At 49.4% G+C, this 12,904-nt stretch overlaps 1 protein-coding gene across 1 annotated transcript in view; it reads left to right on the top strand.

Annotated features, from left to right (window-relative positions):
- Window positions 1-1,517: 1,517 nt before the first annotated feature.
- NIBAN1 (niban apoptosis regulator 1) overlaps window positions 1,518-12,904 on the top strand; it is a gene marked incomplete at both ends in the record, with an annotated part of 70,860 nt that continues 59,473 nt past the window's right edge. Inside the window, one exon of the mRNA XM_084266433.1 lies at window positions 1,518-1,572. Coding sequence (XP_084122559.1) covers window positions 1,518-1,572 — 55 coding nt within the window. The remainder of the gene's footprint in view (window positions 1,573-12,904) is intronic.

Raw genomic sequence — 12,904 nt, 5'->3', positions numbered from 1 at the left:
ACACAGCACTCCAGGTGGGGTCTCACAAGAGCGGAGCAGAGGGGCAGAATCACTTCCCTGGACCTGCTGGCATCAGGTAATAGAGTGTGATTCACCACTGACCTCTAGAAGGGCTGTTGATTTACTGTTATATTCTCAGCTGAGATATGTATAGACTTGTGAAATGCTGTTCTAGTGATGCTCTGGATGATCTAGTCTCCTTTAACAGTTGCTCCATGTGCTTCAGTATATCTAGCCTACAGGCAGAGAGTGTGAACACAAGCCTTACGCTACTGTGCTGAGGACCTGCAAATGGGGTCCTGCATGCTTTAGGAAGTTGGTTCATCGCTGGATGATGTTTGCTGAAGTGCCACACACTTTAGTGCCTGCTTGTGTGGGGTTATTGCTCATCCTGGAGTCATGTATCAGCTCTGGAGTCATTCTAGTTCTAGTTCTGACATGGAACTCCTTGGAAGAGCTCAGCGTACAGCCACCAAGATGATGAGTGGAACACCTTCCTTATGAGGAGAGGCTAAGGGAGCTGGGCCTCTTTAGCCTGGAGGAGACTGAGGGGTGACCTCATTAATGTTTATCAATATGTAAAGGGCAAGAGTCAGGAGGCCAGAGCCAGGCTCTTCTCAGTGATGGCAGCAACAGGACAAGGGGCAGGCAGTGCAGCTGGAGCAGAGGAAGTTCCATGGGAATGTCAGGAGGAACTTTTTCCCTGTGAGGGTGATGGAGCCCTGGGACAGGCTGCCCAGAGAGGTTGGGGAGTCTCCTCCTCTGGAGACATTCAAACCTGCCTGGATGAGTTCCTGTGCGATTTAGTCTGGGTGATCCTGCTCTGGCAGGGGGTTGGACTAGATGATCTTTCGAGGTCCCTTCCAACTCCCAACGTTCTGTGATCCTGTGATTAGTAGAATCCTATGTAGGCCACCAGGACCCACAGTAAGAGGCTGGCTGGATCAGGACACAGCGCTGAAGGCTGATCCATATGGATCCCATAGTGTCTCAACATGCCTTGCTGAATGCGATGTCCTATCAGAAGGCTGTTTCAGGTGGTTCTTCTGCCTTGAAAAATGTTGGAGAGTATTCCTGCTGGCCTTAGTGCCATGATACCCACTACACGTGCAGTCAGTGGTCTTTGAAGCATCCTCCCTGGAACCTTCCCAGGGTCTGAGTGTGTCTCCATGAGACGGGGTTACAGGTGGAGGGGTAGCAAGGGAAGACGCCACGCTGGACATTTTGATGGGCCACAGTTACTCGGGGGGCACAGCCGTGAGCAGCCGCCCCCCGGTGCCTGCCCTGCCCGGCCCGGCCCGGCGCCCGCCCCTCCCTGAGCGGCGGCGGGGCGAGCCTGGGGAAGGACACGGCTGGAGGGCGGTGGAGGAGAGCGAGGGGCGGGAGCGGAGCCCTCCTGCCCCCGGCCCAACCCTCAGCTCCGCGGCGGCGAGGGAGAGGCGGCGCCCGCGGGAGGAAGCGGGAGCGGGGCGCCGGGCGGGGAGGCGGCAGCGGCAGCAGCAGCGCTCCCCGGCAGCATGGGCGGCTCTGTCTCCAGTCTGCTGGACGAGAGCAAGTGTACCTACATCCGAGGTAGGGCTCTGCGGGGCTGGGGCGGGCGGGGGGCGAACGGCCGGCTACCTCCCGAGACTCCGCGCTGCGAGCGGGGCATCCGCAGCGGTGCTTTCGGTGGCGGGGGGGGGGGGGTGGGGGGGGAGCGGAGGGAACCCCGAGCGGGGCCGGGCGTCCGTGGGGTCAGCGGGGCTTCTTTCGGCGAGGGACGGTGTCGTTCTTGAAGTGGAGGGCGGGGGGAATGCTGTTGAAACTTTTAAACTTCCCGAGGGGTGCCCAAGGATACGGTAAAAACTTGCTGGGACGTGGGAAGATGCGACCTGCAGCTGCCCGTGTGAGCAGCCAGTTCTCCAGGTCCCAGCTCCCCGGCACCCGCGGCCCAGACTTCGGGGTCGCCGGGGTTTGGCGAGGCGGGGTGGCCCGCGGAGGGCAGGGGGTGTTGAGGCAGGCAGCGCGAACTGCGGTAGGAGCTGGTGCGTGTCTCGTTACAATGTTAGGAGAGGGAAAACGGGAAAAAAAGGCATTAAATGGATTAAAGCACACAGGAAAAGAGTGTAATTTTGTATTTTGGGGGGTGTATTTTTGTTATTTGAGTGGTTAAAAGCTGAAATGCGTCTCGCTCTTGCCTGTCTTCCTACACTCCTTACCGCTAAGGTAGTAAAGTATTTGCAAAGCAAATTTTAAAAGGCTGGAGATTCCCAAGCGAAGCAGCAGTTTGTCTGTGGGAAGGAAGCCCCACGCCAATATGTATTATGTATGAGGAGCCTCTGAGAGCCCTCGCAGCAGTGGACTGGAGGATGGAACTTAGGGCTGATGATTCAGTGAGCGACTCCGGGGTGGTGCCCGCAGGAGCACTAAAAGCTCGTCCTTTTATTCTCTTGCTTTGGGATTATTATTTAATTATTTTTTTGTGTGGCATAGAGGGAGTGCCAGTGTGAAGCTGTTCCTCTGTTAGGACTCTTTTGAGATCACAGTGGATCTTTCCTGTAGTGGGAAGGAACTTCCAGACACTAAGTGGCTTTCACACCCAAAGCTGCAGTCTGCATGTGCAGGATTTTTTCTACACTGTCCCCTCGGTATTGTCATTTTGTCCTGCCCCACTGAGGGTGGTTTCAGGCCCCATCAGAACCATGAGGGTGCAATTCCCATGGGTGTCTTTTTTTTTTTCCTCTTTACACTCATCCCCATGCAGCAGCCTTGGGCTTCCCCAGTTCAGCATTTCAAACGGGCTGGTCCCTGCCTGAGCGAGGGCAGCTGTGAGGGTCAGAAAATGCTGATGTCCAATTACTTTTTAAAAAAGAGAGATTGAGGGAGCTTGTTAGCTTCTTTGCAGCTGTGCAAGGGGAAATCTCATATGTCTTTATCCTGACATTACCTAGAATTAGAACAGGGAACTCACGTCGGAGGGTTGGGACATCCCTATCCGTTCAGCCATGTGCGAAACGGGACTGGATGTATGCATGGCCTGGGTGCCTTGGCCTTGCAGAGAGCTCTGGGGCTGTTCTGACATATCTCCAGTGTGCCTCTCACAGCTTTACAGAGGCAAGTGATAAAGCAAAATCCTTGGGAGAAATAGATATTAAAACCTAGTGCTTATCCCCTGGCTCGAGTTTGCTGTTCCTGCTGAATGTGAGGCTCCCGCACTCCAAACCCATGCCTTGAAAAATAATTAATGAGGCACATTGTGTGGAGGGTCTCTGCAAATCCGTGCTTCCAAGAAGGAAAAGGAGGTGGGAGGAGCATTGTAAATTGGAATAGAGAGCAGCAGTCCAGCCAGCTCCCCAAATAATGCTTATGTTGAGGCCAGGGGTCTGCAAGATTTGGACTTTGTTTATCTGTCTTCTGTGTTTTGGTCTGATGGGTTTCCAGAGCGAGTGCTGTGGTGGGCTCTCCTTGTTTGAAGAGGAAGCAGGCTGAATTGCTGATTCTGTAGGCTGAAAAAGCCTCACAATTTTTAGCTGTCTTTGTAAAGGTGAGGTGGGTTTTACTGGGGGCCTGGGAGTTTTGAAGGGTTTTTTGCTCCAAAGATCTCAGAATCACAGCATCATAGGGGTTGGAGGGGACCTCGAAAGCTCATTGGGTCCAACCCCCCTGCCAAAGCAGCTCCTCAGCTCATATTGCATAGACAGGCGTCCGGATGGGTCTTGAATATCTCCAGAGATGGAGACTCCACACCCCTCTGGAGGATGATGCAGAGGGTGGCTATAGTAAAAAGGGAAGGGAGCAAGCTGGATTTTGTCAGTAGAACTCTCAGCCTGTGGTGCTTGAATGGTGAGAGAGGCCTTGAGACAACGGGCTTGAGGGTGCCGTCTCGCACATCTTCTTCAGAGACTGCCCTCAGCGATGGCGCTCTCCAGCCTCAGTGCTTTTGAGGGTGCTTGCTCACAGCAGCCTAAATATCCGTAGACTCAAGACAGGAAAACCTCAATATTGCTTCAAATAAGTTTGGTCTAGATCCTGTCTAACGCTTTCTCCCAACCCAGCGTTTCCGTAAACACCAGTACTTGTAATTTCTGTGTCCTGGTTTCGGCACTAGATTGTTGTGTCTCCTTTAGCTTAGTTTGCCAGTGACTTGTTCTCCTCATCTTTCTCACCTTCACGGCAAGATTCAACACTGGCATACTTCACTTAGCTCCTGCCAGCAGAGTAAACTGCTCATGTGGGATGTCAGCTCTGCAACATTCTGGGCTGCTCCCTGTGAGGGGCAGGGGTGGAGGGGGTGAGGGGGTGGTTAGCCAAAATTACATGGGGCAGAGTTAAACGTGACCGCCTGGATGGGTAGCAGGGTTGCTGCTTGGTTGTTGTCATCGTGATATAATTTAATTTCTTGTTGCTGTAATGATAATATAATTGGAAGCCATGTCCCTGTATTGTACGGCCTTATAGTTTATTTAGGCAAGACTTAAGCTGAAACACAAAGTAATGAGTGGGGATGAGGGACTGAGGGCTAATGGCGGGGGGGGGGGGTGGTTTGCAGCAATAGTCCCATACAGTTTCTTCATCACTGCTGTACAAACCTGCAGGTCTTCTCACTTCTAGAAGCTCATGTTGCTTGAGGGGTGAGAGGAGAACCAAACAAGGACAAAAATTATGTCATGGAAAATTATGTTAAATAAAATATGTAAAAAATTATGTGTAGGTGTCTGCAAACCAGTGAGAACATGGCCCTTGGCATGGGCACCCCCAGGTAGATAGAGCCTGGGAGACCCTTTGCTCTGTGCCAATCCCTGTGGGGGAATAAGCATAAGCCTGGACAGACCAGTCAGAAAAATGAATCCCAGTTGGATGATCCCCAGCAAAAACCATTAAAGCATCCCATGCGGAGTCTCGGTTGCTGAATGCGGAGGCTGCGATTTCCACCTAAACCTACTTAGACTTCTGTGCTCTTAAGGAAGAACTGCAAATTGTTGAGTACAAGGGGGGAGATTTTGAGCCAAACCCAAAAAATAATATACTTGTTGGTATACTCCTGCAGCGAGTAAGAGAATGCATGATGCCAATGTGTAGATTCACATGATCTTCCAGTCCCTGACAGGTGCCTGTAGGAAAGCTGGGGAAGAAATGTTCCAGAGGGCACGGAGCGATAGGAAGAGGGGTGATGGGCTTAAACTTGAAAAGGGGAGAATTAGTTTGGGTGTTAGGAAAAAGTTCTTCATAGGAGGGTGGTGAGACACTGGCACAGGGTGCCCAGAGAGGTGGTGGAGGCCCCATCCCTGGAGACATTCAAGGTCAGGCTTGATGGAGCTCTGAGCGACCTGCTCTAGTGAAGATGTCCCTGCTCACTGCAGGGTGGGACTAGATGGGCTCTGAAGGTCTCACCAGCACATTCTGTGCTTCTGTGATTCTTCGCAGTATGATGCACATGAGGCTGTTTGAAATAGCAAGGGCAGAGGTCATCCCCCTCAAGTCTGAATCAGGGATGGGCACTTCACAAGCTGCCTGAAGACTTAATGTGGGTTATTTGGGGATGGCAATGTTTTGCCATACTCAGATCTCTGCATTAAGAAAAAAAAATGTATATAAAGAATGAAGTTACATTTTGCAAGCCATCATCAAATCTTTTCTCTTTTTTGAGTATAAATTAAAGAAAATTGGTAATTATTATAGGACAAAATTGTGACTAAAAGGCCTCATTTTTCCTTGCTCCTACCTGAAGGAAATGAATGTCATTGTAAAGTAAAAGGAAAAAGAGAGTCAGCAGGGACTCCTGTGAGCGCTGAGCAGAGCTTGTGCCTGCTGGGAGAAGGATGGAGCAGGGGTGGAGGATGTTTGGAGAAGGGCAGGAGGCTGTGTAGTGTGAGTTAGGAGGAGTGGGGCAGAAAGCCAGACCGCATGAACTGCTACATTGCTTGTCATGAAACTCTTAGCAGTTTCAAAGGTGTCTTCTGTTCTGTGTAGCATGAGCCTGGCTTTCTAACAGTACCTATGGAAAAATACATTTTTCCCATTTATTAAATGGCACTTGAGCCATTTAAAATCCACATGTGTTGTAAGCAGTAAAATAATTTAAAGTCCTCTAAAATGGGAAAAAATATTTATAGTAATCCCTGTAGGTTTTGGACTGAATCCTTCAAAAAGGAGGAGAGACTTGTGGAGGAGATCATCCATCCTTTGTAGGGCTTGGTGGGATGATATGGGATCGTTCAGGATGCTAGTGGGATAAGTGGGGTTTAAAAAATGACAATAATTAGGAGACTGGGAGTTGGCTGTGTGCAAGGAGTTTGTTAAAAAAAATTGGTGCTTTTGGTTTGATGAGGCATGGGCTAACCTTGGGATGGGAGGTGCTCGTTGCATGGTTTGTCTGATGGTATTTAATGAGTGTTAAACCCACAGGGAGCGGGTACGGGGCAGCAGTGGGGAGTTATGGGCTCAGGGAAGCCCATAATTGGGGAAAAAAGATGAGAGTGCCTGTTGAAACCTCATAGTAGTAGAGCCTGCAAGACTGCACCGTTGGCATCAGGGCTGCTGATGGAAAGTTTCTGCTTTGGGTCTTTAATATTAGATAAGAAACAATCAAGGAGGCAGATTTCACAGTGGGGAGAAGGGAGAAACGGCCCTGAGGTTTATTAGCGATCTTCCTAGCATGGGACCTGGCTCTGCTCTGTCACATATGGACTGGGTTCTGCTAAACTGGGAGAAGTGGCAAGATTTCAAGCCCCCAACACTGTTCATTTCCACAGGTGCATCTTCAAAAGAGTTTAGCACACAAAACCAGAACTTCTCTGAAGCTGTTTTTCTATTAAAGGTGCTCCATGTGCTTAACCACATCCAGTCTGTCCATTACTGTAAATGTGAAGCTGTCCAGAGGATGAGGCTTTGTGGTCATTCGCTTTTGATTTATTCATTTAAATGCAATTATCCTTCCTTCCCTTCTTTTCCATCTCTTTCCTGGCCTGGGTGGATGGGACAGCCCGGCCAAGGGATGCGGAGATGGTGCTGTGATCCTGTGGCACCCAGGGATGTACCCTGTGGGTTTCCTCATTGCTCAGGAGTTTTTCTTGGGCAGATTCACACAATCACACGTGAAGAAACCATGTGAAGAAATGCCACCGGTGGTACGGAGACTGGTCCCACCGAGTCGGAAGGAGATAACCCAAGCGCCTGGCACAGCTCGGGGGTGACAATCTCACCGGCAGCCAGCCAGCATGTGTGTAGCCACGAGCAGGGAGGCTGGAAGAATAACTTGGAATTAATTGTGGAAAAGTCAGCCTTTGTTGGACAGGCACTCAGACTGCATGTTGGATTTTCTGCTTCTAACTGTCGCGTAGTCCTTCTGGTTTTAATTTGGTGTATGGCTGCAAGTGTAACAGAGGTTTGTGAAGTCTGGCTGTGCTTACCGCCGTTTCAGGCTGTTAGGAGCTGTGTTCTGCCATGCTTTGGAAACCCTCTTTCGTTTTCTCCAGGTGAGCATGGCTGTAGCATTGTATGGAGCAGGAGTGTGGTGTCTCTTGGGACTTACCAGCATCTACTGTGTAGCTCTCAGATGGTGCTTTTCATTTTCACACTCTGAGGTTTACGTGAAAAGCTGGTATGATTTCCCTGCAATTCCCAAAATCTGAGGAAGAGGCAGAGTAATATTTTGTTTTACAAAAATACAGTGACTCTAGACTTCATGATTGTGGGTTAGCGCTTAGCAAGTAGTGTCTAGTCCAATCCAAATAGGCATAAACATCCATGGAAAGAAAAGAAGGAAGCAAGAGAGGTAGGAATTCGAATTCCAATATGGTTATGAGTTTCTGGTCTCATTATACTCCTAAGTGTCCAAGTTCTTGAAGACCTTAACAAATGAAATTTTGAACAAAACTCCTTTTGGCAATGCTTGTTTGCTGGGAAGCGTCAGTCTCAACAAGGTTGTTGCTGTTGAAGCCACTGGCAGGTTTTCATCCCGTCGATTTAATAAATAGAGCATGTCTGTGTTGGAAAGCAGCTCCTTGGTGGTTCTTACATTCTTTAAGTCAGGAGGCCAGACACTATATCTTAGCTTTAGACTGAATCGGGCAAAAGCTGGGAAGGTATTTGCCACCCAACTCGAACAGAATTTACTGTACTTGGGAGCTTCCAGGTTCCAGTTTGGGGGATTAAGGCAGGAGATACCTTCTCTAGTCGGTTTCCATTGCTCATATAGTCCCATTTAGGAGCTTCTTTCAAAAGAACCGTGAGTAATTTTGGAAGCTTACAGCCACGTTGTCTCACAGCAGGCACGGTCAAGAATTTCCCAAATCGAAGCGGGAGGTATGAATTTGTTCTTCAGGATGTCAAGAAGAGGGTTGTCTGTGATCACCTCCTGTAAATGGCTTGAGGTTTTCATAACCCCAGAAATCTGAGTTATTTACTTCGTGGCACAGCTCCTTTTCCTGCCAAGGCAGCTGGGAAGGCAGGGCAGGCTCCTTGCCTGGTCAGCGGGAGCATCTTAAGCTCCCTGAAACCAGAGCAAACTCTCCTGCACAAGAAGCAGCCTTAAAGATGATGCACTACATAACGCTTGCTGAGGAGCTGGGGTTTGAAAACAGCAAGGGGGTTTCTTTCTGGGAAAGAGGGTCTTTTTCGGGTAGCATGAGCAATGGGGAAGGCATGGGGCATGTTCCATGCTTTCCTGCTGTGTAGCAACAGCTATGTTGGTGTTGAATTAAGCACAGGGATCAATGGAAAGGGCCACTTCTCAACAGGAGGAGGGAGAAGCACACTGACACTTGCAAAAAACCCCACCCTGTAGTAGAGCAGCACAGTGTAAGCGTGGCGTCTGCTGTTCTCTGCTTGAGATGTTCTGAAATCCTGAAGAATGGAGGTTCTTTAATTAGTGCAGCTTGGCCACAAATTATAAGCCAGTCTTTGCATCTGATAGAAATTTTATTGATATTCAAGGGAGAAAAAGCAAGCTCTGAGATGATTAAAGCAGCTTTGTTGTTGATGCCTTTGGGCAGTAGCAGCTGAGAAGACAGTGTCTGGATGGGGAGAGGAGATATTCATGAGCGATGCGGTCGTGGCTGCTTTTAAAGTCTCTTTCTATGACTTTTCCTGTTGCATTAACAAATATGCTGATCTCTTTGCACTTAAAGGACAATTAAAAATGGCTTCTGGGTTTTGAAGGTGCATGCAAGCATTTTAGTTGCTTTTGCAGTTAAAGGACAGTGATGAAACAAAGCCAACTCTTACATAAACCCAAGATTAAAGCTTGTAGAAATGGCTCCAACTTGTGTGAAGGAAGGGTTGGCCTGTTTGGGGTTTCTGAAGACTATCCTGCATTTTTTTGTGAGTCTTACATACATACAACAGCAAAAAAAGAAAGTTTGGTGCTGATTCCATGTTAATGGTTAACTTAAGAGGCATAAATGAAGATTTTGGTGAATTCGTTTCCCTAGGCATTTAATTAAGTGTGAATTTTTGAAATGCTGAACTTTTAATCTTCATGGTTCTGTGATACTGCTTAATACCTCAGACACAAACAGCAGCTCTTACGCTGGTCCTGAGGCTCTAAGCTGTTGTAGTGCTACTGAAGCTGTCATTTAGTGACTGTGCCTTGCATTTCCTCTGTCACCTGGGTGGTTGTCAGCTAGCGACATCAGGGAGTATAAACCAAAAGCAAGACTGACTCTTGGGTTCTTCTGGTTGGGGAGCTAAAAGTTAAAAGCAGTGTAGTTTTCAGAAAGATGTAGATTATTTTTCTGTTGTTGGCATTCTCGTAGGAAGTAAGTGAAATAAGGAATAGTTAATTTATTTTTTAAATAGATTTTTCTAATCCACAAACAGTTATTAAACCGACCTTTGTGATGATGCTGGTGATAAACTCTCTCCTGAGCATGTTCTGCCTTGTCCCGAGCAGTGTGGTACCTAAGGGGCATGCAGGCATGATGGAGGCTTTCCACATGGCTGACATGTTCGGTGCTTCTGTGCAGGGCCCGCTCCCTGCCAGAGCAGCCAAGTGTCTGTCGCTTAGTGTTCTGACAAAGGTGCCCAGGGTCCGATGGGAATAGGGGGAGGCGCCATGTCAGCCGTCACAGCGTGACTGTTGTGGCTGGTTGGTGTTTGCCACCAGCTGTTGCAGGTGCGTGGTCACGCTCAGGGATCTCTGAGGGTGCTGTGCCAACCCTTTAGGTCGGAACAGTGCATGCTCCTTCGGGACTGCCTCAAACCATGGCTGGCACCACGCTGCTCAGCAGGCTGGGAGGGCTGCAGCAATGGGGTGCAGTGACTCTGGGGTGGGAAGGTAGGGCAGGGATTTCTGGCTCGCTACCTGCTTTCCATGTCTGCTCAGGACCGAGCCGTGCTCTGTCCTTCAGAATAAATTCTGCTTTTGAGATTCATGCAGAGCGATCGCGGCAGCTGGTCGGCAGGTTGGTTTCTACATGTCATTGCTTAACCAGTCAGTGTGGTGCATCCTCCCCGTTACGGTTTTCTGGCCCAGAAAAGCCGCCCACGTCAGTGCCTGGCTCATTTTCGGACTCCCCAGAGGTAACACCAGCAGCACTGATGCCTCTTAAATGAAAGTGGCCTTGTAAGGAGATCATTTGTAACTATGCAAGACACTGAGTTCATAGCTCCCCAAAAATGCTGCTGGTTTTGTCCAGGTTCGCTCCATATTTTGCTTCTAAGGTCTGTAAGCGTTTTGCTGGCAGCTCTTGCACAGTGCAACAGGCAGCTTGCAGAAGGGGTCATCTACTCCTGAACTGCATGTTAATTGGGGGGGGACAGGACAGGACGTGGTGGTCCTCACAAAGAGTCACAGAATCACAGGATTGTAGGGGTTGGAAGGGAGCTCCAGAGCTCATCAGGTCCAACCCCCCTGCAAAAGCAGGGTCCCTAGGACAGATTGCACAGGGAGGTGTCCAGATGGGTCTGGAATATCTCCAGAGAAGGAGACTCCACACGCTCCTGGGCAGCCTGTCCCAGGGCTCATGGTGCAAACAGTGTAAGGCAATCCTCTGTCCAGGTGGTTTCCTGTTTAAGGAGGCAACACATGGAAAGTGCAAGTCTGTAGGAATCTTGGGAGTGCCTCTGCTGATCCCTGTGCAGGGTCAGGCTCTGCACTGGTTCCAGCTGCACCGTGCTGACGTGTCCCAGCCAGGCAGAGTTAACAGCTCTGGCACCTGCTGTGGACTGGCTGCACCTCTAAGCACTCATGATCGCTAAATACTTCCACAGCCAACCTTGGGGAAAAACGTCTACACTTTTTCACATTACAAAAACATCTGGGAATTCTCACAAAAGTTTATGCCGCCCAGGTCAAGGTAGCTACAGGTTTTGTGAAGTTCACAACCCAGCCCTGTCCATGCATACTGCTTCTGAAGACCCCCCACCATTCGCTGCCTGGGATAGCTCATTCCCTGGAGTAGCGCCTCCCTGGATTTACTGCTGGTTTTTAGTGCTGTGTGCTTGGGATCCCAGCTGAAGAAACTGCCCTTGTGTGCTGTATCTGGAAACTGCCTATCAAGGAGTTTTCAGAGATGTACAGGCACCTAACGACAGCCTACCAATACTTATAGGGTCCTACAGGAAAGAGGGAGAGGGGCTGTTCTCCAGGGAGTGCAGGGACAGGACAAGGGGTGATGGTTTCAAGCTGGAAGAGGGCAGGGTTAGGTCAGACGTTAGGAAGAAATTCTTTACTCTGAGGGTGCTTAGGCCCTGGCACAGGGTGCTCAGAGAGGCTGTGGGAGCCCCATCCCTGGAGGTGTTCAAGGATGGGTTGGATTGGGCAGCCTGGTCTAGTGAGGGTGTTCCTGCCCATGGCAGGAGGTTGGAACTACATGGGCTTTGAGGTCCTTTCCAACTCAAAGTGTTCTGTGAAGTTTACAAAAGATGCCATCACCATCCTGGCACCCAGCTTCCAGCTCGCTGATCCCTGTCCTGTTGGCCAGCATTCTTCCACAGCCCCTCTCATCTGCCATCTTAGGAAGCAATTTTTAAAGCTTTATATGATGTTTCCTTCCTCCCCATGAAACCACAGTTGCTCTTTGAGCTGTGATTCTTTGCAGAGCTTTGTCATGCTGTTTATGACCTGATTCTTGAAGCAGAGTTGTGGATGTTAAATATCTTAAATGGCCATGGTCTGAAGTGTGACCTGCTTCGATGGAACGTCATCCAATGGATCTCTGCCTATCTTCACTTGACATTCCATGTATTGTAGCGGTGGCACTGAGGCTGCAAGCTTTCATCATCCCCAGGCAAAGATTTAATGGCAGGGTGTGTGCAGAGGGGAAAAAAAATGGGTCTTTTTTGTTCTGGGGGTGTTCTGTCATGGTCTGTACCATGTTCTGCCTGGTGCTCCCTGCTGCTGGGAGCTGGAAACAGGGCTGCACCAGCCTTCAGCCATTCACAGTGCAGTTTCCATGCTGAGCATCTGCCCCAAATGGCATTTCTGAGAAAAATCCAGTTAAAATCGATCAGCATTTTTTTCTTTTTTTCCTTTTTTTTTTTTTTTTCCTTTTTGTGAGAATTAAGCTCAAGAAAACGCGTTTCCTTGTGCTGGCTGTTCTCCTGAACAGCTTGGGCTTATCCTACAAGAGGAGTGAAGGGGCTGGGGACTGTAGAACTGGAATAAGGGAAACCAGAGGTGAGTGGGAAGGATTTCTAACTCCTACCTGTGTTTACCAGCAGAACTAAACCTTGTTGTTTCGACCCTTGTCCTCTGTGAAGTCTAGCAGGTTGCTGTGAAACCCAGAGCTACCAGCAGCTCTTTGCCCCTGTAGACAAAGTCAGTGCTACAAAGCCAACGTGACGTTCTACCGTGAGCTCGCTCTGTTGGCTGAAACAGCACCACGGATCTGAAGCCATGAACTCGCCACCGATGCTGGGAGGAGACCAGGATGCAAAACCAGCTTTTTGGTGTGTTTTTCAATTGGCTTCACTCAGTAGGAAG

This window comes from Gallinula chloropus, assembly GCF_964237585.1.
Source record: "Gallinula chloropus genome assembly, chromosome: 6".
NCBI lineage: Eukaryota > Metazoa > Chordata > Aves > Gruiformes > Rallidae > Gallinula > Gallinula chloropus.
The sequence above is the reverse complement of the archived record's forward strand: the minus strand, read 5'-3'. Positions and strand labels throughout refer to the sequence as shown.